This window comes from Sus scrofa, chromosome 6, assembly GCF_000003025.6.
Source record: "Sus scrofa isolate TJ Tabasco breed Duroc chromosome 6, Sscrofa11.1, whole genome shotgun sequence".
Taxonomy (NCBI): Eukaryota; Metazoa; Chordata; class Mammalia; order Artiodactyla; family Suidae; genus Sus; species Sus scrofa.
Genome location: NC_010448.4, coordinates 63974833 through 64002309, shown reverse-complemented (window position 1 = coordinate 64002309; position 27477 = coordinate 63974833). Strand labels below are relative to the sequence as shown.

General features: G+C 58.7%; 1 protein-coding gene across 4 annotated transcripts in view; it reads left to right on the top strand.

Moving 5' to 3' along the window:
- CFAP74 (cilia and flagella associated protein 74) overlaps positions 1 to 26299 on the top strand; it is a 62889-nt gene extending 36590 nt beyond the window's left edge. For 2 of the 4 annotated variants that reach the window (XM_021095193.1, XM_021095192.1), the window contains exons 20-40: positions 452 to 510; positions 846 to 968; positions 6190 to 6311; positions 7950 to 8078; positions 8556 to 8643; positions 9153 to 9326; positions 10074 to 10207; positions 19906 to 20182; positions 21180 to 21374; positions 21930 to 22069; positions 22642 to 22776; positions 22934 to 23043; positions 23153 to 23208; positions 23313 to 23432; positions 23688 to 23843; positions 24204 to 24330; positions 24443 to 24597; positions 24808 to 24940; positions 25188 to 25318; positions 25531 to 25665; positions 25863 to 26299. In XM_021095193.1, the coding sequence (XP_020950852.1) occupies positions 452 to 510; positions 846 to 968; positions 6190 to 6311; positions 7950 to 8078; positions 8556 to 8643; positions 9153 to 9326; positions 10074 to 10207; positions 19906 to 20182; positions 21180 to 21374; positions 21930 to 22069; positions 22642 to 22776; positions 22934 to 23043; positions 23153 to 23208; positions 23313 to 23432; positions 23688 to 23843; positions 24204 to 24330; positions 24443 to 24597; positions 24808 to 24940; positions 25188 to 25318; positions 25531 to 25665; positions 25863 to 25964 (2801 nt within the window). In that variant the 3' untranslated portion in view covers positions 25965 to 26299. The remainder of the gene's footprint in view (positions 1 to 451; positions 511 to 845; positions 969 to 6189; positions 6312 to 7949; positions 8079 to 8555; positions 8644 to 9152; positions 9327 to 10073; positions 10208 to 19905; positions 20183 to 21179; positions 21375 to 21929; positions 22070 to 22641; positions 22777 to 22933; positions 23044 to 23152; positions 23209 to 23312; positions 23433 to 23687; positions 23844 to 24203; positions 24331 to 24442; positions 24598 to 24807; positions 24941 to 25187; positions 25319 to 25530; positions 25666 to 25862) is intronic. The other 2 variants (XR_002344845.1, XM_021095194.1) reach the window with 2 other exon arrangements.

The following is a 27477-nucleotide window of genomic DNA, read 5'->3' as shown; positions in this document are numbered from 1 at the left end:
GGCAACAGGGCGAGGCACATCCATGGGAACCCAGGCTGCAGTCCCAGCCTCCTGTGCAGGAGCCGGGCTGTTCGTGCGTCAGGCCCACCCCCACCCAGGCCTGGGGCGAGTCCACGCTCTGCTCTGTCCGTCTCGTGCCTCTGGGAGCCTCTCCTTGCAGACCCAGGCCAGAGGCAGGGTGTAGGCCCTGGGGTGCCCTCCGGGGAAGGCCTTCACTGACCAGGAAGGGGTGAGCTGACAGGAGGAGGCGTCATCGGGGTGAGCCGCACGTGCAGGGGTGCTGCGGTTGGGACCCCGAACAGCACAGGGTCTGGAAGGGAGGGACCCAGATGGCACCCTGGCCTCACGGCTCCTGGAGGACAGGTTGGGGTGTCCGAACCTCCCAGGATCCTGGGCCTGGCAGAGCTGCCCTGCCTGGCAGCCCTCACATCTGGAGCCCCTTCTCTTCCAGAATCGGAGACCGTGACCACACCTCCCAGCAAGGAACAGACGGAGTTCTGTCTGGGAGAGGTCAGCAGGGGCCCACCTTCCCCCGCAGCCTACCTGCCATCTGCCCAGAGCCAGACCACGCTAGCTGAGCTGTCAGCTGGCTCGGCCAGCCCCGTACCAAGCTGAGGCCGACGGGGGGGCCTCCTGAGCCGGGCTGGGGGGCCAAGGGGATGTGCACCTGTGCGCATGTGCTCCTGCAAAGGCCAGGTCATGGAGGAGAGCCAGTGCACACGCCGGCCTCGGGCTGGGCCCCGGGTCCCACCACCACTCACCCTCGCAGCCACCCAGCTGTGCCCCTGGGAGTCACCTTGACAGGAACTCGAGGCTGCCGGGCCCTGCCCGTCTCTCCCGTGCAGATGACAGAGGGGGAGATCGCCCCCTTCGGCTCCATCAGAGTGCCGGTCATCTTCACCCCCCTGGTCCCGGGGACGGCCCACAGCAGGGTCAAGGTCGTGTTTCAGAATCAGCAGTGCCCAACGGTGAGTATCCTGCTCCCTGGGCCCCGAGCCCCCACCCTCCACCTATCCCGCCCATGACGACCACGTGAGGCCACTGCCCCTGCTGCCCATGCATGCATGCCTAGTTGGTGGCACACACAACAGGCACCATAGCCAACACATGTGTATATGCACACACGTGTGCGCATACATGGGCACACACGTGCACACGATACACGCATGCATATACATACATGCTGTGTGTACGTGCTGTACACATATGTGCCCGTGTATGCTCCGAGAACGCATACATGCACGTGCATGTCTGCACACATGCATGCACACTCATATACACACATGCATGAATGGGCACACACATGTATACACGCACACATGTACAAAGATACACTGTGTGCATGCTGTACATGTGCACACGTGCTCACGTAACAGATACACGCAGTACAGTCCGCACACATGCACACATTCATGCACATGTATGCACAGGGGCATGCGCACACACATGTATACACAGTGTACATGCTGTACGTGTGCTCACATGTGCACACACGTGTACACACTGCACCCACATGCATGCACACCCACATACACATACGTGCGCACATGGGCACCACGCGCACACAGCCTTTGCCTTTAATCACTAGAAATGTCTTAATTTCCCAGTGGTTAAATTTATCGTTCCTTTTGGCATCTTTATTTGTCAGTTTGTTGGTTGAATTACGCTCAGAGAAGAGGATCTGCAAACTCCTCTTAATCTTTAAAGGTGCTTTTGTGACCACAGGCTAGACGAGTTTTATAATGTGACTGAGTATTTCAGCCAGCCTGCTTACAGCCCTTCAGTACGCTTGCTCCACGTGCCCACATCACGTGATTCATGCCCCCCGTGGTTTTTCCAAGTCACTTGCCAGTTCCTATCACACATCCTTTCTTTTGTTGTTGTTGTTGTTGTTGTTGTTGCTATTTCTTGGGCCGCTCCCGCGGCATATGGAGGTTCCCAGGCTAGGGGTTGAATCAGAGCTGTGGCCACCGGCCTACGCCAGAGCCACAGCAACGCGGGATCCGAGCCGCGTCTGCAACCTACACCACAGCTCACGGCAACGCCGGATCGTTAACCCACTGAGCAAGGGCAGGGACCTCATGGTTCCTAGTCGGATTCGTTAACCACTGCGCCACGACGGGAACTCCACACATCCCTTCTTACTGGGATGCTGTTTTCTTTTTTTTTTTTTCAGTTTCGGGTGTTCACCATAATGACTTCAAAATTTCTATAGGTTATACTCCGTTTAAAGTTATTATAAATTAATGGCAGTATCTCCCTGTGCTGTACAGTATCTCCCTGTCACTTATCTATTTTTTTTTTTTTTTTTTGTCTTTTTGCCATTTCTTGGGCCACTCCCGCGGCATATGGAGGTTCCCAGGCTAGGGGTCAAATCGGAGCTGTAGCCACCGGCCTACGCCAGAGCCACAGCAGCGCGGGATCCGAGCCGCATCTGCAACCTACACCACAGCTCACGGCAACGCCAGATCCTTAACCCACTGAGCGAGGCCAGGGATCGAACCCATGACCTCATGGTTCCTAGTTGGATTCGTTTCCACTGCGCCGCGACGGGAACTCCTCACTTATCTATTTCTTACGTGAGAGTTTGTACCTCTCCATCCCCTCCCCCATCTGCCCCCCCTTCTCCCCACCAGTAACCACTAGTGTGGTCTATCTGTGAGTCTGCCTCTGTTTCCTTATATACATGTAGTTGTCTTATTTTCTCGATTCTCCATACAAATGATGACATACAGTATTTGTCTTTGTCTGACTTATTTCACTAAGCATGGTACCCTCCGAGTCCATCCATGCTGCTTCGAATGGCAAAATTCCATTCTTTTGGGGTTCCCATCGTGGCTCAGTGGTCATGAACCTGACTAACAACACAAGATCCGAGCCACATCTGCCACCTACACCACAGCTCACGGCCACGCCGGATCCTTAACCCACCAAGCGAGGCCAGGGATTGAACCTGCGTCCTCATGGGTGCTAGTCAGGTGGCACTGCGTTTGCACTGAGCCACGACAGGAACTCAAAAACTCCCTATTTATGAGTTTATTAATTATTTAATAACACAAAACAGATTAGTGTCTTTATTTTCTTTGGATATATACCCAGAAGTAGAATTGCTGGACCGTCTGCTAGCTCTGTTTTTAGTTTTTACGGCGTCTCCATACTGTCCCACAGCAGTTGCACCAGTTTGCGGTCCCACAGGCCACACCTGCTTTCCTCTGCTTCGCCTTCGCCTCAGGCCCCATCCCCCATGCACACCCTTCCTCTGCGGTGACTGTGTCTTTTAAGGGGTGAGGTTCTGTCCACCCAGACTGACGCCGTCCGCCCCCAGTGGCGAATCTGCTCCGATCCCATGGCTCAGCATTGGCATACTTCATTTTACCATTTCCGTTAGTTTTGTCTAGCGTTAGTTTTATGATACTGTTTCCTTTATTTCCTTTTTTATTAATATTATGACCACACCCACAGCATGTGGAAAATCCCAGGCCAGGGATTGGATCCAAGCCACAGCTGGAACCTACACCACAGCTGCGGCAATGGCAGCTCCTGTGACTCACTGTGCCAGGCTGGGGATTGAACCTACACCTCCGCAGCCACCCGAGCTGCTGCAATCAGATTCTTGACCCCCTGGCCCATAGCAGGAGCTCTGGTTCGTGGGTTTGATCAAGCTGCTCTTGTTCCTTTGCTCTCTGCTGTTTGGAAAATCTACTTTCCAGTCCATGAACAGTGCCCTCCTTCCCACCCCTCGAACCCCACGGGAGTCTCATGTGCAGAGGAGGTACCCCCAGCAGGAGGCCTCGCCACCGACCCTTCCTCACGGCGGAGCAGAAAGCTGTTGGGCCCTTTAACATACCCCCTTCTTGGCCCTAACAGCTCAGTTTTCCTCAACTGCCAGTAGCATCACTAGGGCCGCCCGCCCTGCCCCACTTGCTAGGAGGTCTGACCTGACGCTGGGCTGGCGGCTGTCTCTGTCCAGGGGTGACCGTGGCGTGCATTTGTGCTCCCCACAGCTCCCTCTCGTTGGGACTCTGCTCTGTTGCCCACATAGGAGTGGGTCTGCCAGGGCCGGGGATTCCAGAGGAATCGTCCTCTTTTTTTTTTTTTTTTTTTTTTTTTTTTTGGCTTTTTAGGGCCGCACCTGCAGCACATGGAGGTTCCCAGGCTAGGGGTCGAATTGGAGCTGTAGCCGCCGGTCTACACCACAGCCACAGAAATGCCGGATCCTTAACCCACTGAGCAAGGCCAGGGATCAAACCCGCAACCTCAAGGTTCCTAGTCAGATTCGTTTCCGCTGCACCACGATGGGAACTCCTTGTGGACATATTCATGATGGCTATTCTGACTGGTGTGAGGTGGTATCTCATGGTAGTTTTGACTGCATTTCTCTCATAATCAGTGATGTTGAGCATTTTTTCATGTGCTTGTTGGCCATCTGTGTATCTTCCTTGGAGAAATGTCTATTCAGGTCTTTTGCCCATTTTTCAATTGGTTTGTTGCCTTTTTTGCTGTTGAGTTGTATAAGTTGTTTGTATATTTTAGAGATTAAGTCCTTGTCTGTTGCATCATTTGAAACTATTTTCTCCCATTCTGTAAGTTGTCTTTTTGGTTTTTTCATGGTTTCCTTTGCCGTGCAAAAGCTTGTCCGTTTGATGAGGTCCCATTGGCCGTCATTTCTTTACAGCAGAATTCTTAAGGGACAGGCAAGATCCTGTGGTACCCCAGTGTAGTATAACACTCAGAGTGCCCACAACACCTGCGGCATCCCCCAGAGCCCCATGGGATCTCCTACTGCCCGCAGTGACCCTGCAGCTGACAGACAGAGGGCCAGGACTGGGTGACCAAGAGCCCCTGGAGAGGACGGCCTGGCAGGGGCCGACTCAGGTCAAGGACATGCCAGCCTGGCAGCCCTGTCAGTGAGTGGGGGCAGGGAGCACCCTTGACGGCCGCCCCTCCCTCTGACCTCCCCCGACCGGGAGTGGGGGCACAGAGCCCCCTTTACGGCTCTCGGCCTCCTGGGGTGCGAGGGCTCAGGACTCCCTGCCCTGCCTGCTCTCCTGAGACCCCCCCATCCCCCAGTCCAGGGTCTGAGGTGCTGCCCGCTGTCTCCTGGGAGGACACCCTTGGTGTCTGTGCCCTTCTTTCCTGTCCTGGCCGCACCCCCTGCAGAGGGGCCTTCCTTTGCCACCACCCCGTCCACGGCACGGCGGTCCGCCCGCAAGCCCAGGTCTGTCTGCCACCGGCTGAGTCGCGCGGCATCCCGTCCGCGCCTTGCCTGGCCGGACAGTGGGGCTGCTGGCCCCGGCCTCCGTGCCCCTCTCGGCAGTGGCGCAGCCTCTGAGTAGGTGGCCGTGCTTCTCAGAGCCTCTCCTGACTTGCCAGCAGCTCCATTTTGCTGGACAGACTTCCTGGTTTTTCTGTCTTGTCTCCGGCCCCGGAAGTGGGTTGTATGTTTCGGCAACCCCGTGGCCGAGCATCCGGCGGCCAGTGTGCTGTACGGTCACCGTAAGGGAAGCCCCGGCCCTGTCGTGTGGACCGGCGGTCACTAGTCCCGCCTGAGGGGCTGCTGCGCACAAACTCCCCTGCAGGATACCCATGAATCTCAGGGCCCCGGGACCCAGGCCTCAGAGTTTGACTGCAGGAAGCCAATGCCAGCGTCAGAGGTGGGGAGAAGCACCTCTCTCCTGGGCCTTCAAGAGCCCTGGCCTTATTTGGATCAGCCATGAAGATTTATGCCATGTGCACTTTCTGTGTGACGCATGATTCTATAGTAAAAGGATTTTCTTAAACTGCTAAAAAAATGTTGCTACTTATGACACTGCACGTTGGGTACCTGACAGTCCATTACACCATCCTATCTTTTTATGTTTAAAAATTGTTGGAGTTCCCTAGTGGCTCATGGGGTTAAGGACCTTACATTTCACTGCTTTGGCTTGGGTTCCATCCCTAGCCCAGGAGCTTCTGCATGCTCTGGGCATGCCCCCCCACCTCAATTTTCTGAAAGTCAAAAGGATTGTTTATTATCATATGATGTGAGAACGGCCATGGATCCCCAAAACATGGCTAGTTTAATTATTAACCTTCTAGTACTTTTGAGCGTTATAGAGACCCTGCTACCAAGTTCTGCGTTTGCACTCAGCAGCGTCACCCGCTTCAGCTGGTGGAAGCGTGCTGTCGCATTTACTTGTTCAAGTTCAGTTGCATTTCAGAGTCGTCGGCGTTGCCGTTGACGTGCCCGTCTGGGTGCCAAAGCCCGACGTGGACCTGAAGATCTGCATGTATGACCGGCTGTACCAGGACTCCGTGCTCGTCCACACGCGGTGCGCCCGCTGGGGCCCCGGGGCCGCTGCAGCTGGGGCCGGAGGGTCAGGGTCTGGCAGAGGTGGGCCAACACCAGGCCGCTGGCTCTGAAGATGGAGGTGGGACCACGGGCGGGCCAGGGGACAGACGCCTCTAAAGGCAGATGCTCCACGGAGCCCCCAGTCCCCAGCCCTGCCCAGAGCAGGGCTTTAGCCAGGAGACCGGGCCAGTTCTGCCCTCCGGAGCCCTGCATCCGGTCGTCGCCCCTGCGCCCTCGGGGAGCTGTCCTGCAGCCCCGGGAGCCCCACCTGTGGCTGGCCCTCCCCCACTGCCCTGCACACCCAGGGCTCCCCCACCCCACCCCTCACACGCCCAGGCACACGTGTGCACACGCACACACACGCACGCACATGCCCAGAGCAGAGACTGCAGGCGTGTCCGCTGAGGGACCATGGCCGGAGCCCTGAGCAGCGTGTCTGTTCAGAGCTGCGCAGGGGCGTCTGGCACCACAGCGGTCATTTCTTTTTCACTCTTGTTAATTTTTCCCCAAGTTCAATTTGACGCAGAAAAGGAGGCAAATCGCAGGGTTGGAGCCTAATGGGTTTTCATTAACCAAACGCAGCCGGGCAGTGCAGGCTGCGACACCCAGGCCCGCTTCCAGCCCGTAGCGGGGGGCACGGCGGCCTGGGTGGGAGCTGGAGGGGCTCCGGCCACTCTACCTCAGGATGGGGGGTGGGGGGGCCTTTCTCAGACCCTCCCCCAGCCACAGACTTGACGCCACCATCAGTCCCTTGTTTAATTTGCCAGTCTCATGGACACGGCCTAGCAAAGGAGTTAATTCCCAAAGACCTGGCGTAGGTGCTAGGGAGGAGCCCAGCTGGCACGGGAACAACACCGGGGCCTGAGGGGCCATCTGAGACCTGCTGGGTGACAGCGGGAGCAGAGGGCAAGTTGAGAGAGGGGAGAGCCCTTCCCGTGAGCCCCTTTCACTCCTCCCCGCCCCCACCAAGGCCACCGGGTCCTTAGCAGCTGTGGGTCTCCTTACAGAGGGGCTCAGACTTCAGGGTCAGGCCCCACCGGCCATGAGACAGGCCAGGATCATCCAAGGCAGTTCAGGGGCGTCAGGAGACCCTGGAAGTTCTGGACCAGGGTCCTATGGTCCCCCCATCAGGGGCTGGGGAGGGGAGCGCCCAGGTGCTTGGCTTGGGGGCTCCCTGGGGTCAGGGCTGCCTGGGGGGCACTCTGGCCTCTGGCTGGGCCTGAGTTGAAAGCAGGGTCAAAGGGTTGGAAGCTGCCATCAGTGACCAAGGCCAGGCTGTCCGGGCACCGCGCCTTCCACCCCAGGCCAGCGTCCTGCAGGGCTAGTGCGTGAGGTCCTGCCTCTCCTGGGGGGGAGGGGGGAGGAGGGCGGGACTCCGGGAGGGCCAGGGCCCACCCCAGGCCCCTGCACCCACGCCTACCCGGCAAGGGTCTTCCTGGAAAACACGTGGGTTTCTGAGAACCAACCGGAGCACGTTCTGCTTGCAGCGGTCTTGTCCGTGAGGGACCCCGTCCAGACCACATCACAGGGCAGGGCTCCGAGGACCCGGCAGTGGAGGCGAGGGGGGCTCGGTGTGCCCCCAGTCCGCAGGGACTAAATGCATCCCTTGGTGCTGCAGGTCCAAAGTCGCCCTGCGCCTGAAGTTCGAGGTCTGCAAGGAGCTGAGGGGCCACGTGGAGCTCCTGCCCGAGACCGGCTACATCCAGGCCATGTCCTCCTTCTCGGTGCAGCTCAAGTTCCTGCCCAGGTGCGGGCAGGCGGGGCTGCTCCACGGGGTCCTGGGGCTCCTGGTGAGAACTGGGTGTCGGTTCCCGCTTGTCATGGCGCCTGTATTTCTTACACTGTGTGTAACTCGTAGCTCTTGGTGGACTTTTTTTTTTTTTTTTTTTTTGCTTTTTGGGGCCACACCCACGGCATATGGAGTTTCCCAGGCTAGGGGTCCAATCAGAGCTTCAGCTGCCGGCCTACACCACAGCCACAGCCATGCGGGATCCAAGCCTCGTCTGCGACCCACACCACAGCTCACAGCAACGCCAGATCCCTAACCCGCTGAGCGAGGCCAGGGATGGAACCCGCAACCTCATAGTTCCTAGTCGGATTCATTTCCACTGCACCACAACGGGCACTCCCTTGCAGGATTTAAAGTCACCCTCGCAGTTTGGCTTTTTGTCATTTCACAAATATCGAGAAGAAGAGGCCTTCAGATGTCTCCGGTCTCTTCCAGACACTCCCTCCCAGAGGACGCAGGGAAGTACTTTGACAAGGAAAGCCGCGTTCTGGAGGCCCCGATGACCATACAGGTGGCCGACCAGGTCTGTGTGGGCACTTCCGGGAACCCCGGGCACCCGGGCACAGGGCAGTGCCGGCGGAGGGCGGAGGGCAGGGCCCAGCCCTTGGAGCTGTCCTGGCTCCCAGTGCAGCAGGTCTGTCCCCTGCCTGAACAACCGCTGCACAGGGGAGATGCGGAGAGGGTGTTTGGGGGTCAGAGAGAGGCCACTGGGGGCTGTCCCCAGGCACCCAGACCACATGCGTGCAGGGTCTGCCCCCACCCTCAGGCCAGGGCACCTGTGTGCGTGCCCATCCTCAGTGCACACGGCCCCCCCGGGCATGTAGTGCGACCCCCACCCCCGGCCCCCTCCTGCACCCTGCCCTCGCTGCCCCCTCCAGCAGGGGCTGCAGGGCCGTGGATGTGCTATGACCAGAGGCTCAAGCCCGTGAAAGGTGCCCTGTCAGCCACATGGTCGCCGCAGGGCTGGGGCCTTTCTGGTTTGGGGAATGTTTGCATAAACTGGCAAGTGACCGTGTGCCTTCTGCGCTTCAGATCAGACCCGTGGGCTTTACCCTCCACGCCGTGGTCACCACCTCGGACCTGGAGCTCAGCCCCTCGGTGGTGGACTTTGGCTACTGCACCATCTCGGAGGCCGTCAGGACCCACGTCGGCCTCTGCAACCACTCCCTCCTGCCCCAGGGGTTCGGGTTCGTCAGGCTCCCCAAGGTGCCTCGTGTGGTCAAGCGGGAGGCGCTGGGCACAGGGCTCACCCACCCCCGGACTCCACCCTCACCTTCAGGCACCTTGACCAGGTCTCCCTCCACTGCCCCGACCACCTCACCCCACCCCTCTCGCCCTCTCTGCCCGCTGCACCCACAGGGTCCCTTCCTCCCAGAACCCCACCCGCCTGGCCGCCCCTCCCTCCCCCGCCAAAGACCCCACCGAGCACTCGCAGGCACGCAGGCACACTCCCAACGCACACGTGCCCACATGCAGACAAACACTTACACACATGCTTACACACCCGGACATGCCCCACACACACCCCAAGGCACACTCCCACACACAGGCTTGCATGCATGCGACATGTGCTCACACACCCAGACACACTCCCATACACACATGCTCACATGCAGGCAGACACACGCTCACACACCCAGACATGCCCACAAACCAATACCCAACTCACAGACATAGAGACCTACACTTTCACACCCAGACATACGTGTGCGCTCACATACACCCAGGCACACATGCACCCACCCCTCCCTCCCAAAAGCACACTCAGCTGCTCGCATGATCGCATATGCAGAGACACGGGTTCACACGTCACACACGACATGCCAGCAGCCACACGCGTTTGTGCTTGCTCACGCGCTCTGCCGCACCCCAGCCACACGAACATCCACACCGTCCCCGGGCCCCTCAGCAGGTCAGTGGTTTCACGCCAGCCTCTTCCTCTCCGCCGGCCAGTGTGTGGACGTCCAGCCCAACGATGGGTTTGGGACGATCCTGCCGCTGGAAACCCTGCAGCTCGACGTGATCTTCCAGCCCACCAAGGCCAAGGAGTACAGCTTCGAGCTCGTCTGCAAGTCCGAGATCAACCGGTGAGCCCAGCAGGGCGTGGAGGGCGGCCAGCCGCGGGGCAGCCTCTGCGGCCAGGCTGACCTCGGGGCTGGGCAGCACCACCGGCCTCAGAAGCTCAGGCCGGTAGAGCTGCCGGGGGTGGGGGGGGAATCTGGCCGCCCTGCAGGCTGGGGCAGCGCACCCCCATGTGTGCACACGTGCCAGTGCACATGGGACAGCACGTGTGTAGTGTGTATGCGAGCGTGTGCGTGCAGACCTTGTGTGTGTGAGTACATCGTGCACGTGTCTGTGTGCATGAGTGTGTGTATTACCCAGTATGAGTGTGTGTGTGCGTGCAGCGTGCATGTGTGTCTGAGTGTGTGAGCATGCATGTGAGTGCATGTATGACCATGTATAAGAGTGCATGTGTGAGTGCATTGTGCACGTATGTCTGCATGCATGAGGGAGTGTGTGAGCATGTATGTAAGTGCATGTGTGAGCATGTGCACCTGTGTGTGTGTCAGTGCAGCATGCATGTGTGTCTGAGTGTGTGAGTGTGTGTGTGACCGTGTGTATGTGTGTGTGTGAGTGCATTGTGCACGCGTGCCTGTGGGCATGTGGGTGAGCATGTCCCTGGGGGGTGAGTATGCAGAGTCTTCTGCTCTCGGGGGAGGGGGCACAAGCCCCACTCAGCCTAACGTGCTGGAGTGGCCAGTCTCTCCCCCACAGCCACCTGAGATCAGGAGACGGGCTGGTGCGAGGCCACCCCTGCTGCCTGGGCTGATCAGCCTCCAGTGACAAGGAGCCCCGGCACTGCCCTCCCCCACCCCGTGGAGCCAACCCAGCAGCCCCGCCCCATGCTTCCCTTCCTCTCCTGTCCTGGCCCCCACCCCGCTTCCAGCCAAATTGCCACTGGGTGCAGGCTTGGGGTCGGGCTGGCGGAGCCCTGGGGGACAGCCCCTTCTCATGGTGACCAAGCCTTCCTCTGGCCTGGGCAGTGGCCGAGGCAGGACCAGCAGGCCTGGGAGGGGCGTTGGCGGGGATGGGGGCAGGAGTGAGGTCATGAATGGTGATTTGGGGGCTGGGGCAGAGTTAGGGGCCAGGGGGCGCCCCAGGGCACCAGACCCCACCGACCTGCGCAGCCCACCGCCCACACAGCCCGCCCCTCTCTCTGGTTGCTCATGACCCCCCAGTGGGCCAGGGGCCTTTCTGTGCCTTGTTCACAGCTCTCAGCCGCTAGAAATCAAGCCCCACAAGAGGAGGGTTCATATCTGCTAATTTAATCACTGAAGCAACCTCACCGCCCACACAGGCTCTGGCCTGTGATGGAAGCTCCTTAGATGTTCATTAGTTGTGTGTTTAGCCTTTTTCAAAAACTACCTACATATGAATTGAATGCCGTCTTGGAGGAGCAGAAGCAGCTCCAGCCATAAGGCCACGGAGTTAGAGCAGCTGGAGCAGAGCCCAGGGAGCCAGCTCCGCTGGACCCCAGCCCTGTCTCCAGATCTCCAGCCTGAACCTTGGCCTCATCCTGACGCCTCAGCTCCCATCACACAGCTAAGCTGGCTCCACCCTGAAAACAGGCCACCTGGGAGCCAGGGCGCCCACTCCCCACTCCCGCCCTGGCTCACGCTCTGCCCACTGCAGGGACGCCTGCCCTGCAGCCCACCTGCTGGAGGACAGGTCTCGGCATCCTCGAGCAAAGCCGCTCCAACCATTCACGTGCAGGTCTTCATGTGGCCCGAGGTGACATGGCCTCGGGGTGGATATCCGGGAGAGGGACTGCCGGGCAACTCGGAGAGTTTGCTTTGAACTCCCCGTCTCGCCGTCCTGTGTGTGCGTTCCCGCTGCTGCACCCTCACGGGCGCCGGGCGCTATCAGATTTGTTTCTTCGGGGGATGGAGAGACACCCTGAGGGATAGGAACAGCCCTGGCTGCGGCGCGATGTGTGTCCCTGACACTGCTTCTCATGAGCCTACTTGCATCCACATTTTTTTTTTTTTTTTGATGAAAAAAGGTGTGTTCAGGTCTTTGCCCCCTTTTAAAATTGGACTTCCTGTTGAGGTTTGAGAGCTTTTTCTTTTTTTTTTTAATGATTTTTATTTTTTCCATCATAGCTGGTTTACCTTTTTATTTTTTTTCTTTTTTTTTGGCCACCCCACAGCCTCTGGAGCTTCCGGGCCAGGGATCAGATCCAAGCCACAGTTGCGACCTACACTGCAGCTGCAGCAACACTGGATCCCCTAATCCACGGTGCGGGGCCAGGGATTGAACCTTCGTCCTGGTGCTGCAGCCATGTCGCCGATCCCATTGTGCCGTAGCAGGAACGATCTTGAAGCTTTCGTATACTCTGATACATCTTTTTCTTGAACGTTTTCGCTAAGGCGTAGCTGATTTACAGTGTCGTGCTAATTCCTTCTGTACAGCAAAGTGGCTTAGACATACACACGCAGATGTTCTTTTTTTGACTCTTCCATCACGGTCTTTCCCAGGAGCCGGGCTTTGCAGTTGCCCGGGGTGGACCCCAGGCGCTGCTGCTCATTCACTCTGCCTCCGGAAGTTTGCGGTTACTCCCCCGACTCCCCCCCCCCGGCGACCACACGTCTGTCCTCCTCGTCCGTGGGTCAGTTTCTGTTTTGAAGGTTCCATTTGGCCATATTTTAGACTCCGGCTATGAATGATACCCTGGGATACCCTGGGGCGTTTGTCTCTCTCTGTCCGACTGCTCTCCGTGTGGGAGTCTCTGGTCGCATCCACGTGGCTGGCAGGTTGGCCTCCGCGCTGCCGCCCAGAATGAGTGTGTCTGTCCAAGTCCCTCCGGCTGCCGGATGCTCACGAATCTCGTTCACTTATTTAAAACCCAGTACTTTCGCAAGAACGCGCTTCGTGTCGGCCGTTGTGGGTTGATTTGCCCGGTGCCTGGTGCCTTTCTCACCTTTTTGTATTTCGGGAACGTTTCCTTGAATTCTCGTCCCTAATTTTTGCTTTCTTCGCGTCCTTGTGTTTTCCTCCTTGGAACCTCCTGTCATAAACGTGATGGTTCCTCTCTGCTTCCGCATATGCCTCTTTCTCTTGAACACTTTCCCTCACGATTTTTAGGCATTTCCACTTTATCCCTCTTCCTCAGTAGGACTTGTCTGCCGTGCTCCTTCCTCCGTGGCTCCTCCTGAGTCTTCGTTTCTGCATCTCTTGTATCTGTAATTCTTTCCTGAGTTTTGATACCGCACTTCTAACTCTGTGGGAATCCAGCTTGTGTTGTTTTTTTGTATCTTGTACGACTTTCTGCCCTTTTCAGGTGTCTCATGGGCACGTCTCTGGCTCCTTCCGTTGTCTGTACAAATGTGGTGCTGCTCCTTATTTTCTCTTGTCTTTTCACAGCTCTGTTTGTGGTTGGTCTTGGTCCTTTCCCACCGAGCTTTGGGGCCCAGTGCACCTTCTCCCCTAACTTTGCGGCTCTGGAGCGCCCTCCTCAGGGCGGACGAGCTAAAAACAGGGTCGCCGGCTTCGGAAGGTCCACACTTGCCCAGAACTCAAAGACGCAGCATCCTGTCCCCTCCCCACGGATTAGCGGCTCTTACATTCTCACCGCGTCTGCCTCGGTCTCCCATAGGTGCAGGGATAGGCCGTCTGTTGGCAGCAGTAGATGTCATGGTCACCGCCTCCCCAGAGCCATCCCCCGAATCGGCCTGGGTCCCTCCAAGTTGTGAGTGTCTTAGTTTCCCTCCCGCCTGTTGTATCCGTCACGGGTACACCCCTAACTCTACGTAAATGCAGGCGATCGGCCCTGTCGGCGCCCCGGCCTGGCCACTTCTGGGCTGTGGGATTTCAGTGGTAAAACCAGGGGAGCCCCAGGCGGACTGGGGAGCGTGGAAGCCCCACATCAGTGGGTCAGACTCCACACTTTTATCTACATTGTGCTTCTGCTTTCCACCCCCAACTCCATGGTGATCCGCGCGGACACGGCTGTGGATGTGATTGTGGATTTGTTCAGTGCGAGGGCTTGTCAACCACCAAAAGCGTCGCTGAGTGGGATGTTTCTAGTTCCCATGCATGTAAAGAAGAAAAGAGGAGTTCCCATTGCGCTCAGCAGGTTGAGAACCTGCAGATGCTGCTCAGATCCCACACTTCTGTGGCCGTGGTAGAGGCCGGCTGCTGCAGCTCCGATCTGACCCCTAATCCAGGAAAGTCATTACGCAGCAGGTGTGGCCCTAAAAAAAGAAGAGAAGAGACTGTAGATTACCCATCATCTAAGTTTCCATCTCAAGAACTGGGAGGAGAGCACAGTACACTAAACCCAAAGAAAGTAGAAGGAAAGAACATTTAAAAATCAGTGGAAATCGGTGAGACAGAAATCTAATATTCAGTGGAGAAAAACAACAAAACTTGAAGTCTTTTTTCTGGAAATTAGTAAATTAATTACTTCTGGCAAGACAAATGAAGATTGAAAAAGAGATAAAACACAAATTGCCAGAGTTCCGGTCGTGGCGCGTTGGTTAACGAATCTGACTAGGAACCATGAGGTTGCGGGTTCGAGCCCTGGCCTTGCTCAGGGAGTGGGTTAAGGATCTGGTGTTGCCATGAGCTGTGGTGTAGGTGGCAGATGCGGCTCGGATCCCAAGTTGCTGTAGCTCTGGCGTAGGCCCGTGGCTACAGCTCCGATTGGACCCCTAGCCTGGGAACCTCCATATGCTGCGAGAGTGGCCCAAGAAATGCCAAAAAGACAAAAAAAAAAAACCCACAAATTGCCAAAAAAAATCTCGGAGGGGAGAGGGGGCCACCCCTCCAGACCCCCCCACCGTCAGAAAGAGAAGAAAACGTTGTGAACAATTTCACGCCCGTCAGCGTGACGGTTTGCATGAAACGGACACATTCCTCAGAAAACCACAACTTTTGCCACAACAGATACAGAGAAAAACAGGTCAGAATAGTCAAATGACTACTAAGGAAATCAAATCAAAGCTTAAACCTTCCAGTTGTAAGATAAACCAGTGCTAGAGGTGCAATGTACAACATGAATATAACTAACCCCACTGTGTCACACATGAAAGCTACTAAGAGAGTCCAAGAGGTCTCAGCACAAAGAAAAATTTTTTTCTATTCCTTTAACTTTGTGTCCATGTGAGATGATGGATGTTCACTAAACTTAGCATCTTTTCATGATGCGTGCGCATCAAATCGTTACACTATACACCTTGAACTCATAGGTGCTGTCTGCCAATTGTATCTCAATAAAACTGGAAGGGAATAAATTAATTAAAATTTAAGCAAAAAAAATGTTTAAAATATGACCGAAGAAGAAATTAAAATGGGCACTATATATATATATAATATATTATATAATATATAATATATATATATATATTTGTGTGTGTGTGTGTGTGTGTGTGTGTGTGTGTCTGCCTTTTCTAGGACCGCTTCCATGGCATATGGAGGTTCCCAGGCTAGGGGTCGAATCAGAGCTACAGCTGCCAGCCTACACCACAGCCACAGCAATGCCAGATCTGAGCCGCATCTACAACCTACACCACAGCTCACGGCAACGCCAGATCCTTAACCCACTGAGCAAAGGCAGAGATTGAACCCACAACCTCATGATTCCTAGTCGGATTCGTCAACCACTGCGCCACGACCGGAACTTCAGGCACTAGATATATTTTAAAAAGCAAAAATAGGAGTTCTTGCTGTGGCTCAGTGGGTTAAGAATCCAACTGCAGCAGCCTGGCTTGCTGCAGAAGTGTGGGTTCAATCCTCCGCCCACCGCAGCGGGTTACAGGATCTGGCACCACTGCAACTGCAGCTTGGATTCACTCCCTGGCCCGGGAACTGCCACATGCCGTGGGTGCAGCCATAAAAAAATAAAAAATTAAAAAATACACCAATGTTTAACAGCATATCCCACAACAAAAGATGCAGCCATGCAGCAGCTCTGGCCCTGAGGCCAGCGGAAGGCATCCCCAGGCGCTGAGCCTCAGGGTTTGGGAGGGAGAAATTTTTCCTTTTTTTGCTTTTTTACTTTTTAGGACACATACGGAAGTTCCCAGGCTAGGGGTCGAATCAGAGCTGTAACAGCTGCTGGGCCACAGCAACACCACAGCAAGGCGGGATCCAAGCCGCATGACCTACACCACAGCCACAGCAACGCCGGATCCTTAACCCACTGAGCAAGGCCAGGAATCAAACCTGCGTCCTCATGGATGCCAGTCAAGTTCCTTTCCACCGTGCTACAATGGGAACTCCCGGAAGAAACATTTAAAGCCACACAGAGAGAAAAGCATTTTCTCAGCAAATGTGGCGCTGGGTGGCAGGGAGCAGGAGGCCCAGCGCTTTCCGTGTCCTGGCTGAACCCACTGCTGTGAGATCCCCGGGTGACAGAGTCTGGCGAGTCTGGGATGTGGCGATGGGGACCCCTTTCCTCGTGGCACAATGGAGCAGGACCTGGTGAGCTGCAGGGGGGGTTCTTCAGAGCAACGTCAGAAGGCACACCGCCACAGGAGTGTTAGGAAGGGATTGGGGGTGCAAGGCGCCCACCCCAACCCCCGTCCCTGGTTCCTGGGTCAGCAGAGCAAGGCCACAGGCCACACAGGGATACCTGAACCTGCTGGAAAACAACAGCTCCATCCCAGAGGGACTACCTCTGATCAGGTCTTGCTTTGGGGTGGTTTTTGTTTTGTTTTGCTTGGGTTTTTTTTTTTTTGCTTTTATGTCTTTTCAGGGCCACACCCGAGGCATATGGAGGTTCCCAGGCTAAGGGTCTAATCAGAGCTGTAGCCACCGGCCTACACCAGAGCCACAGCAACTTGAGATCCGAGCCCTGTCTGCGACCTACTACTCCACAGCTCACGGCAACGCGAGTGAGGTCAGGGATCGAACCCGCAACCTCATGGTTCCTAGTCGGATTCGTTTCTGCTGCGCTACGATGGGAACTCCCTTGCTTTGTTTTTAATTTTTTTGGAATGTGGTTGATTTTCAATGTTGTGTGAGTTTCAGGCGGACAGCGCAGAGAATCGGCCAGGCCCGGGTGCGGATCCGCTCCTTCTCGGGTCCTTTTCCCGCCAGTAGCACCTTGCTGATTATCGGTCTTATGTGTAGTCGTGTGTTTGCGTCAATCCCAAACTTCCAACTTATTGCTTCCCCCGCATTTCCCCTCCGGCACTTGGAAGTGTGACTTTGAGACCTGCCCGTCTGTTTCTGTTCTATGAATACGTTCGTTGGAGTCGTTTTCATCAGACTCCACATATGTGCTGCTGTATGGTGTTGGGCTTTGTCTGACTCACTTCACTCAGTGGGATCATCTCCAGGTCCATCTGCGTTGCTGCACATGGCATGATTTCGTTCTTTTTATGGTTGAGTAATATTTCCCTCCCCCCCCCCACGGCTTCTTTAGCCAGCCCTCTGTGGTGGCTTCCGAGTCTTAGCTCTTGTAAAGAGAGTTGCAGGGAGCACTGGGGTGCATGTATCTTTTTGAATGATGTTTTTCTCTGGATAGATGCCCAGGAGTGGGATTGCTGGGTCATCCTGCACCTCTGTTCTTAGTTTTTTAAGGAGCTTCCCTATTGTTTCCATGGTGGCCACCCCAGTTTACGTCCCCACCAGCAGCGAAGGAGGGTCCCTTTTCTCCACACCCTCTGCAGCACAGGCTTTTGATGATGGCCACTCTGACTGGTGGGAGAAGATACCTCCTTGGAGTTTTGATTTGCATTTTCTCTAATGATGAGCGATGTTGGGGTCTTACTTTTTCTGTGTAACTGTCGACTGAGAAGAAACACACACAGTGTGAGGGCTGTGGGTTAAGTTTTATTTGGGACAAAATGAGGACTCCAGCTTGGGAGGCAGCATTTCACTCTGAAAAACCGCTCCAAAGAGGTGTCGGGAGGAGGTCCCGTTGTGGAGGAGCAGGAGCAAATCTGACTAGTATCCATGAGGACGCAGGTTCGATCCCTGGCCTCGCTCAGGGGGTTAAGGATCCGGCGTTGCTGTGGCTGTGGTGTAGGCCGGCAGCTGCAGCTCGGATTCGACCCCCAGCCTGGGCACTCCCACAAGCCACGGGTGCAGCCCTAAAAGCAAAAAAAAAAAAACCAAAAAACAAAAAAGAGGCGGTGGGGGGGTCAGTTTATATTGGATTTCGGTGAAGGGGGAGGTACTTGCCACCAGGCACTCAGACAGACTATGTCTGCCAGTCACGAGGAGCAGACGTCGCCGGGAAGGATTTTAGTGCTTTTCTAGATAAGAGGAGATACAAGAATCGGACTCATAAAATCTCCTGAAAATATCTAACCCTCTGAAGGCCTGTTCTTCAGTTTTCCCAGAGCCCAGAGCGCCCCACTCCTGATCTCCGCCCTGAGCACCCGTCAGGGAGAGGGGTTGAGGGTTGGCAGCCGCAGCAGCTCCTGCTTCAGCCCCTGTGGAGGCAGGTGGCCATGGGCGCTTCCACGGGCACCATGATCATCACATTTCGTGCATTTATGCCTTTTCAACACCAATGACGTCTTCTCCCAGAAGGAATTTTTTTAGCACTCAGAGCCTCTGGTCACAAGACACAAAAGTATACAGGGAAATGTTTCAACATAAGAACAGATTTTTGTTCCAGACAGGTCAGGACAGGGTACAGACTCACCTGGTGCAGGGTGGACGTGCGTGTGATTAGATGGCGGGAGGGCAGTGGATGGAGCGGCCAAAGAAGTGCGGTCGGTGACCTGCCGGCGTCTAAATACCAAAGCTCTTCTTTCTTTTTAAAGGGATGGTGGCAGGGATCAATGCACTATAATGTCCCGTGTTTATATTTAAAGGGTAACTTTTTCGTTTTATTTATTTTATTTTGCTTTTTAGGGCCGCACCTGTGGCATATGGAGGTTCCCAGGCTAGGGGTCCAATCGGAGCTGCAGCTGCCCGCCTACACCACAGCCACAGCCACAGCAATATCAGATCTGAGCCATGTCTGCAACCTACACCACAGCTCGAGGCAGCGCCAGATCCTTAACCCACTGAGCGAGGCCAGGGATCGAACCAGCATCCTCATGGTTACTAGATGGGTTCATTTCCACTAAGCCACAATGGGAACTCCTAGTTCTATTTTTTGAAACATCAATAAATATTTAAGGAAATAAGCCAGAAATTACCTCCTTTGCAACTGTTTATGCTTGTGATTAAAATTGTTAACCATTGGAAGTTCCCGTCGTGGCACAGTGGTTAACGAATCCAACTAGGAACCATGAGGTTGCGGGTTTGATCCCTGGCCTCGCTCAGTGGATTAAGGATCCAGCGCTGCCATGAGCTGTGGTGTAGGTCGCAGATGCGGCTCAGATCCCACGTTGCTGTGGCTATGGTGTAGGCCGGTGGCTACAGCTCCGATTCGACCCCTAGCCTGGGAACCTCCATGTGCCGCAGGTGTGGCCCTAAAAAGACCAAAAAAAAAAAAAAAATTGTTAACCATCCACTGAAAATGCGCACAGGGGTGCAAGGTAGTTTCAAAATTTATTAAACCTCATTAATGAGGGAGTTCCCCCATGGTGCAATGGGTTAAGGATCTGGCATTGTCAGTGCAGTGGCTCAGGTTGCTGCTGGGACGCAGGTTCAAGCCCTGGCGCAGGAACTTCCGCACGCTATGGGCACGGCCAAAAAAAAAATTCATCAGTGGAGTTGTAAGCAAAACCTGGGACGACTGCTGTCAAGGTCCTGGGCACTCTGCACACGGGGCCCCCGCCTCCACCCAGGCTGAGCCGTCCACTCGGGTCACTTCCAGGTGCTTCAAGCTGACATGCCGGGCCGTGGGTGTCCGCCCACCCCTGGAGCTGTCCCACCACCAGATCAAGTTCGCCGCCACCTCCTTGTACGACACGTCTGTGGCCTCCCTGTATGTCATCAATTCCCACGTGAGCCTGAACTCCCTGACCCACTCGGTGCCACGCATCGGCTCAGAGGACGCCTCCCCGGTGGGGCCCACGTCTTTCGAGTTCCTGCTGCCCCCAGATTTGCCCATCACCATCTCTCCCTTGGTGGGGACCGTGTGGCCAGGAAAGGTGGGTGTTGGCCCCTCGGGGGGGCTGGTTTGGGGCTTGGCCCCAGAGGCAAGGGGCCCGTGGGCAGCTGACGCCCAGGAAGCTGGCTGGGGGCTCAGGCTGTGTCGCGGGAGAGGGCCGTCCAGCCTAGGACCTCACAGCAAAGGGACACAGGGTGCTCACTGCTGGTTAGGGGGTGAAGCATCCCCCACCTCGGCTTTTCCTGAGAGAGCAGAAGGAGCCTGGGGCTGGTGGCAGAGAGTGGTTTCAGTGTCCCCAGGGCACCACAGCCCCTCGGGGCCTTTAAGAGTTGGCGGTGACGGCCACGGTGAGGCCCGTTGAGGGCACTGAGTGAGAATGGACACGAGAGTCCTGGGCCCTGGCGAGGTTTCAGGAAGTGTGATTATTTAAAACACTTCGTGCTAAACTGAGCCAGTGTGGCTGAGTAAGTTTATCTGCAAGGGGGTTACTGCTGCCGTTCCCCCCTTCTCCCCGCTCCCCGCCTCCATGCTCCCCGACCCATCCTCTGTCCCCCCACCCCCGCGCCCTAAGCACAGGGGAGACCTTGATGAGGGAGCCCTCTGTGGGACCTGGGTGGCCCCGTGGGATGGACCGTGATATGCAGGTGCTTTGCAGAGGCCGCTGCACCCTCGGTGAGCACAGGTTAGGGTGCAGGAGCTCACCCCGGACCTGAGGGGCTAAAAACCAACTTCTTTCCTCACTGGAGCCTCCTGGGCAGTGGGCTGGGTCCCGGCCCATCCGGCGTCTCTGTCCCAGGCCGCTACCCCGCGTGGGCTCGGTGATCACCCTGCAGCCCCCGCTTCCCGGGGAGTGGTTGGGAAGGGCCTTCCCGGAGCTCTCACTGAGCCGAAATCCCAAAGAATGAAGGGACGTGTCACGCGGGGGGTGTCAGAGGGCAGGCCCTGAAGGAGATCGGGGGTGAGGGCAGCAGGGTGCCCACGAGCGGAGGGCCCCAGCAGGGTGGGTCCCCACTGTGCTCTGGCTTCTCTCGTCACAGCAGTGCCTGCTCCAGGTGGCCTTCCGGCCCGTGCTGCCCAGTGAGCTGATCCACCAGGAAGCCTTCCAGGCCCTGATCAAAGAAGCCGAAAGCAAATCCTCCGTACGCGGCGGGGAGCAGGGCCACGGGGCTGCCTGCTGCTTACACAAAGGCTTGGCAACAAACACCACCCGCCTCGAGACTCGGAGGCCAGGGGTGGGCAGCCCACCGCCCGGAGCCCTGGGCAGACTTTACTGGAGCGCTCTATGCGTCATGCTGTTTCAGGAGCTTAAAACTTGCTCTTGGCAGAGCTCCTCCGTCTTCTCTCTAGGCCAGTGGACCCCCCTCTGCACACTGCTTGGGGGCGGGGCTTGCACTTACAGGGGCGTGGGGGGTGCTGCGAATCTTAGCAAGTACAGGCTGGACAGGGAGTGTGAACAGAGGTGGGCGGCCCAGGGCCCTGAGCACTGCCCGCCCACGGCTGCCCCCGGGGCCGTCAGGATCCCAGATCACCTCCCCAGTGCCCGGGTGTCTATCTTGAGCACCCGCTGTGGCAGCCCCCGCAGGAGGGAGAGGCACCTGGGGCACGAGGCACCGGGGAAGAGGCCCCAGCTCTGACCAGCTCCTCATGCCGGGGTTTCCCCACGGGCGAAAGCAGACACCGGAGTGGCCACCAGGCTCCCTGACCCCCGAAACCCACACCCCAGGGATCCTGACCTGGGCGGCGCAGAGCCCCAGGTGAGCCCCCCAGCCAGCCTCTCCCCCGTGCAGTTCCGCAGGGACATGGCCACCCAGAAGAAGGACCAGCGGAGGCAGTCTGTCTCCATCCTGCAGCTGCAGAACCGAGATCGGTCGTTCCGTTCCTCCTCCTCCCAGCCCCCCGAGCTGCAGAAGCAGGACCTCACATCCAGGTGGGCCCGAGAGAAGGCCGCCCACGGCTTCTAGCCCCGCACAGAGACTTCCCCGACCGGAGCAAAGTTGTTCTGAGCCTGTGCCCAGAAGTCCAGGGCTGGTCTGGCTTCAGGCATAGCTGAAACCAGGAGCTACCTAGAGGCCCCTCAGGCTCTGCCTTCCAGGGCATCTGCTCACCTCCTTCCCCCGGACCCAGTGTCCCTGTGAGCAACCTCATTCTAAGGGCCGGGCAGACACTGAGCCCTGACCCCCATGTTCCCCGCTCGGCAGCCCCAGCCTCCCCCTTGCAGAACGAGCTCTGATGGGCTCCAGTCACTTGCCAGCCCTGGACCCTCGCCTGTGGCCCCAGGAAAAAGGCTCTCTAGTTCAATGCCTGACCAGGACCCCGGGGTCAGGGGAGGCCCCACGGGAACCCAGGCAGCTGAGAGAAAGCCAGCTGGCAGTGGAAACTGGGACAGCCACAGCCTGGCCCGCGGCGCGGCCCCCAGGCCCCCACCCCTGAGCCCTGGCCCTGGGGCTCCCAGGCTGGGCAGGGCAGGCGGGTAAGTGCACTTGGGCCGCTCCTTTGCAGCTCCCAGGAGTACCAGGCTGCGCAGGCCGCCCTGACCAGGTCTTTCCCAGGGAAGTTTGACAAGTTTGTGATCCCCTGTGTTGTTGCCAGTGGTGACACCAAGGACAGGAAGGGGACAGAACCCCTGAGCTTCAGGTGCGGCGCTCTGGGCAGGGTGGGCACGGCCAGCCAAGAAGTCCCGGTCCCTACTCTGTGCCATCCCAGATCTGGGCGGAGCCCCCAAGGGTCCGGCCGGGAGGACAGGGCCACCCAGCCACCCACTCTGCCCTCAGCAGCCCCTCCCCGCCCCCAGTCCCCATAACACCCTGTACCTGGAGCTGTGGTGTCCGGCGGTGGCGCCATCCATCGTGGTGACGTCCGACAAAGGCAAGACCATCTCCAACTTCGGTGACGTCGCTGTAGGTGTGTCCCCATCGAGCGGGCCCAGCCCGCCACGTGAAACCCCCACCGGCACCAGGTGGGCTCCCATACCCCACCCCCAGGCCTGGGGCCATGACCCGACCCCTTTCAGGACACCACGGCCTAAAGAAGGTCTCCATCCAGAACATCTGCCCCGAGGATCTCCACGTATCCTTGTCCGTAGCTGGCGTGGGCGGCTCGCGGGGACCGCAGGGGTCTGGTAATGGGCTGCGGCCCGCCCTCGCCAACTCTCCTTGACGCCGGGCCCTCAGCTGGAGTACTCCGTGCTGAACCCCAGTGGCCCCTTCGTCCTGCTAAACCCCATCAGCAGGCTGCCCTCTGGCGAGACCCAGGTCCTGGAGCTGTCTTTCTCTCCCCGTGAGAGCTGCGTGGTGAGTGTCCCGCAGCTGTGGGGCTCCCCCAGCCCCCCACCCTGTACACCTGCCGGGCGCTCAGGCCCGTAGCCCAGCCAGCCAGACCCGGGAGCAGCTGGTCCTCCGGGCCCTCGCCTGCTGCTGGAAGGAGGGACCAAGATGCCCAGGCCGTCCCAGCCCCAGCACAGCCCGACCCAGCGGTTCCCAAGACCGAGCTCCCCCACATGGGCCTGACAGATGCCTGCCCCGAGCTCAGGGACGTGGTCTCCACAGGCCCAGGAAACCCTGGACATCGTCACCAAGAGAGGCTCGCTGCACCTGACCCTCACGGGGACGGGCGTGGCGTCCACGGTCACGTGCTCCATTGAAGGGGACGTGCTGCACATGGGTTACGTGATTGCCGGGGAATCTGTCTCCTCAGGCTTCAAGGTAGAGCACCCGCCAGGCTCAGGGTGCAGGCCGCTCCCCGCGCCTCGGCCCCTTCCTGGTCCCCTCGTCGACTCCCTGGCCAGGTGGCCCTGCCCTTCCCTCCACGCCCAGCAGGAAGGCCGGCCTGGCCCTGGGTGCTGCTCTCCCGACAGCCAAGCCCAGGCGGGGACTCCAGGAATGCCTTGTCCAGGGCAAGGGGTGCTCTCAGGGGGCGAGGGTGAGGGCGGGGTCCCAGTTTGGCTGGAGGCCAGCCTGAGCCTGACCACCAAGATGTGGCCCACAGGCACAGCCCGCGTGCCCCCCGCCGGCCTGCCCGGCTGGCCTGCCCGGCTGGCCCCGTGACAGCCCTGACCCTTGCAGCTGCAGAACAGCTCCTCGCTGCCCATCAAGTTCTCAGTGCAGCTGGACAGTCTCTCCACCAGGACCAGGAACCAGCACCAGCTGCCGCAGTTCCTGGCTGCCCCGGCCCAGAGGACAGAGGTTGTGGGTGAGTCGGCAGGCAGGTGTGGCACCACTGCGGGGAGGAGCAGGACGAGGTGGGCAGACTGCGCGGGGCACTGCGGGGGCAACTGGACCTGCCAGGCCCGCCCGGCCCCCAGGCACCCAGAACCTCAGTGGCCAGAGCGTGTTCAGCGTGGTCCCAGTCGAGGGCGTCATGGACCCCGGCAGGGCCCAGGACTTCACCGTGACCTTCAGCCCGGACCACGAGAGCCTGTACTTCTCTGACCGGCTGCAGGTCGTGCTCTTCGAAAAGGTGCGGCCCCGGGAGCCCAGCCTGGACCCCCCAGCCCCACGCCCGCCCCCACTCGAGGCCTGGGGTGCCTGGGGGCTCCTCGTCGAGTTGGGGGTCACCGGCTAGAGACACCAGCGTCCCGGGTCCCACAGGCCCGCCCCCCCAACCCTGCCCCCGGCCAGACCCCACTGGCGGGGTCACAGTCGGAGGCCGCTGTGCTCCCATCCCCAGAAAATCTCCCACCAGATCATCCTGAAGGGCGCGGCCCGCGAGCACATGATGTTCGTGGAGGGCGGAGACCCCGTGGACGTGCCTGTGGAGTCCCTGGCTGTGATCCCTGCCTTCGACCCGGAGCGCAGAGAGGGTGAGCCCTCGGAGGGGCTGGGAGACCCAACGGGGCAGGGCCGGCGGTAAGAGGGGCGCCCTTAGCCCCTGTGGGCCTGCAGGTAGGGCGGCATTCCCAGCCCATCTCCCACAGCCGGGTGGGGTGGGGGGAAGGCTGGAGGACGGGCCAGGGGACCAGCTCCACCCACGGTGCCTGCCTGACTCCCTGGGCCGTCCTCCCGCCCACCGCTGGCGCCCCAGCCCCCAACCAGGCCCTCCCTCTTCAGAAGCTGAGGAGCTGAAGCCCATCCTGGTGACCCTGGCCTATGTCCAGCAGGACACAGACACACCCGCCCCCCCTGCCACCCGAGAACTGCAGGTGGGCTGCATCCGGACCACCCAGCTGTCCCCAAAGAAGGTGGGGACCTCCCTGGCCGGCCTGGCACCTCCGTATCCACCACTGCCTGGGCAGTCGGAACCCCTCCTGGTCCTGCCCTCAAGAGGTGGGGAGTGGGCAGCCTGCCGGGCAGAGCTGAGAGGGCAGGTGGCGGGGTGCGCTCGTCCCCAGACCACTGCCTTCTGGGAGCCGTACCCGGCCCACCAGCCTGCCGACAGCCCCAATGTCCACAGACGGCGGAGTTCAGCCTGGACGGCGTCGCGTCCCTGCAGCACAAGGGCTTCACTATCGAGCCCTCGAAGGGCTTCGTGGAGCGCGGCCAGACCAAGACCATCAGCATCTCCTGGGTGCCCCCCATCGACTTTGACGTAGGTGCCTGGGCTGGTGGCCAGGGAGCTGTGCGAAGCCAGAGGCCTGGCGGGATGGGCGCCCCCCCCCGCCCCAGGGAGGGGTCGCCGGGAGGGCCTGGGGCGGGTGAAGCGGGCCGTGTAATGGCCAGAAAACGGATCTGCCTGCTGTGCCAGCTGCAGCTGCCTAGGGCGCCCCTTCCCTCGTCTCCCTCCAGCCGGACCACCCACTTGTGGCGTCAGCACTGCTGCAGCTCAGGGGAGACGTGAAGGAGACGCGCAAGATCCTCTTTCTCGCCCACGTGCTGACCGGTCCCTGAGGCCACAGGAGCCCCTCTACAAAGCCCCCCAAGTCCTCCTGCCCCCACCAAGCCTCCCCTGGCCTGTGGGCCCTATGACCCCATGGCCAGGGCACCCCAGCCCCACAAGTCTGGCCGCTTCTTGCTGCCCTGGGGCCAGGGGGCCAGGGGCCAAGAGCTCCCCCTTCCTGAGTGTGTATTTGGAACAAGCAACGCGGCCAGTCCTGAGCACGACCTACCCCTCGCCTGAGCCCCTCGGCACCCCCGCCCCTCCCACACCCACCCAGCCTTTAGAGGCTGTGCTGGGGGCGAGGGATCTGCCCCCACAGACCTGTCAATAAAGCCTCTGAATCCAGGCCTGCAGTGTGGGCTGTGGGGAGCCACGGGAGAGCACAGAGGGAGAGCTGGATGGAGCCCTGTCCCACCAAACAGTGACTTCGGCCTGGAAGATGAGGAGGCACCTCCTGAGCCCTGGGGGGGACAGCTGGCAGGGCCGAGTGCTGGGGGTGCGGGCTGGAGTTGAGACTGGCCCACACTGGGAGAGGCCCAGCGAGCAGGGGGAAGGGGGCGGCAAAGCCCCTTAGGCCTCCCTGTAAGTTCCAGGATCCCTGAGAACCCCAAGCCCGCCCAGGTTGGCACCTTTGCACCGCCCAGCACACCCACTTGCCAGCCCCAACCCCATGCCAGCCACCAGCAGAGCACTTTGAGCCTTCCCTGGCAGGAGAGGACAAGGTGTGTCTGGGCCTTTCCTGGGCTCGGGCTTCAGGGGCTTCAGGACATCGGCCTGGAGCCGCCTGCCATCATCCCCCTTCCTCAGGGCCCTCGGTGCCAGGAGGTCTATCACCCTCCTAACCTTGAGTCATGGACAGTGGCCACACAGAGCATTTTGCAGGGCTTGGCTAGTCCTTTCCTAACCCTCACCGGGGGCTCTCTCACCAGAGGAGAAGAGAGGGCAGGGTCCTGCAGCCCGGGCTGGGCCCCAGGAGGAAGTCCTGCCTGTGGCCCATGGCCCCTGCCTCCTCGGCAGGCAGGCCCGCAGGAGGGGCAGGCCGCTCTCCTCTAAACCCCAGCCTGGCAGTCCCTGGCGGTCTCAGAGTTTTCATCACTGTGGCCCAGGGGGGCAACCCCTGGTCTGGGAACTGAGATCTCACATCAAGCGACTGCACGTACATAGCCCCAAATAAATAAATAAAAATAACCCTGGCCTGGCTCTCCTGCTAGCGCACCCTGGTACTCCCTGGCCAAGGCCCTGCCATGCTGGCTGGACTTCTGCCCATCCTCCTCCGTCCCGCTCCTGAGCTGGGCTCCAAGGCAGGAGGAGGACGAAGGATGGCCAGGAGCCAAGCTCAGCTGGCCTAGCTGGAGCAGGGTGGGCAGAAGGGGCCCTGGGGGCCCTGGCACAGCCCAGAGGTGCAGGACAGCTTCAGGCAGAGACAGGAGCAGGTACCTGGCAGATCCAGGCATGAGAGTAGATCCAGGCATCTCCACTGGGGAGATGCAGGTAGAGACCCCTGAGAGCGCCAAGCAGACAGAC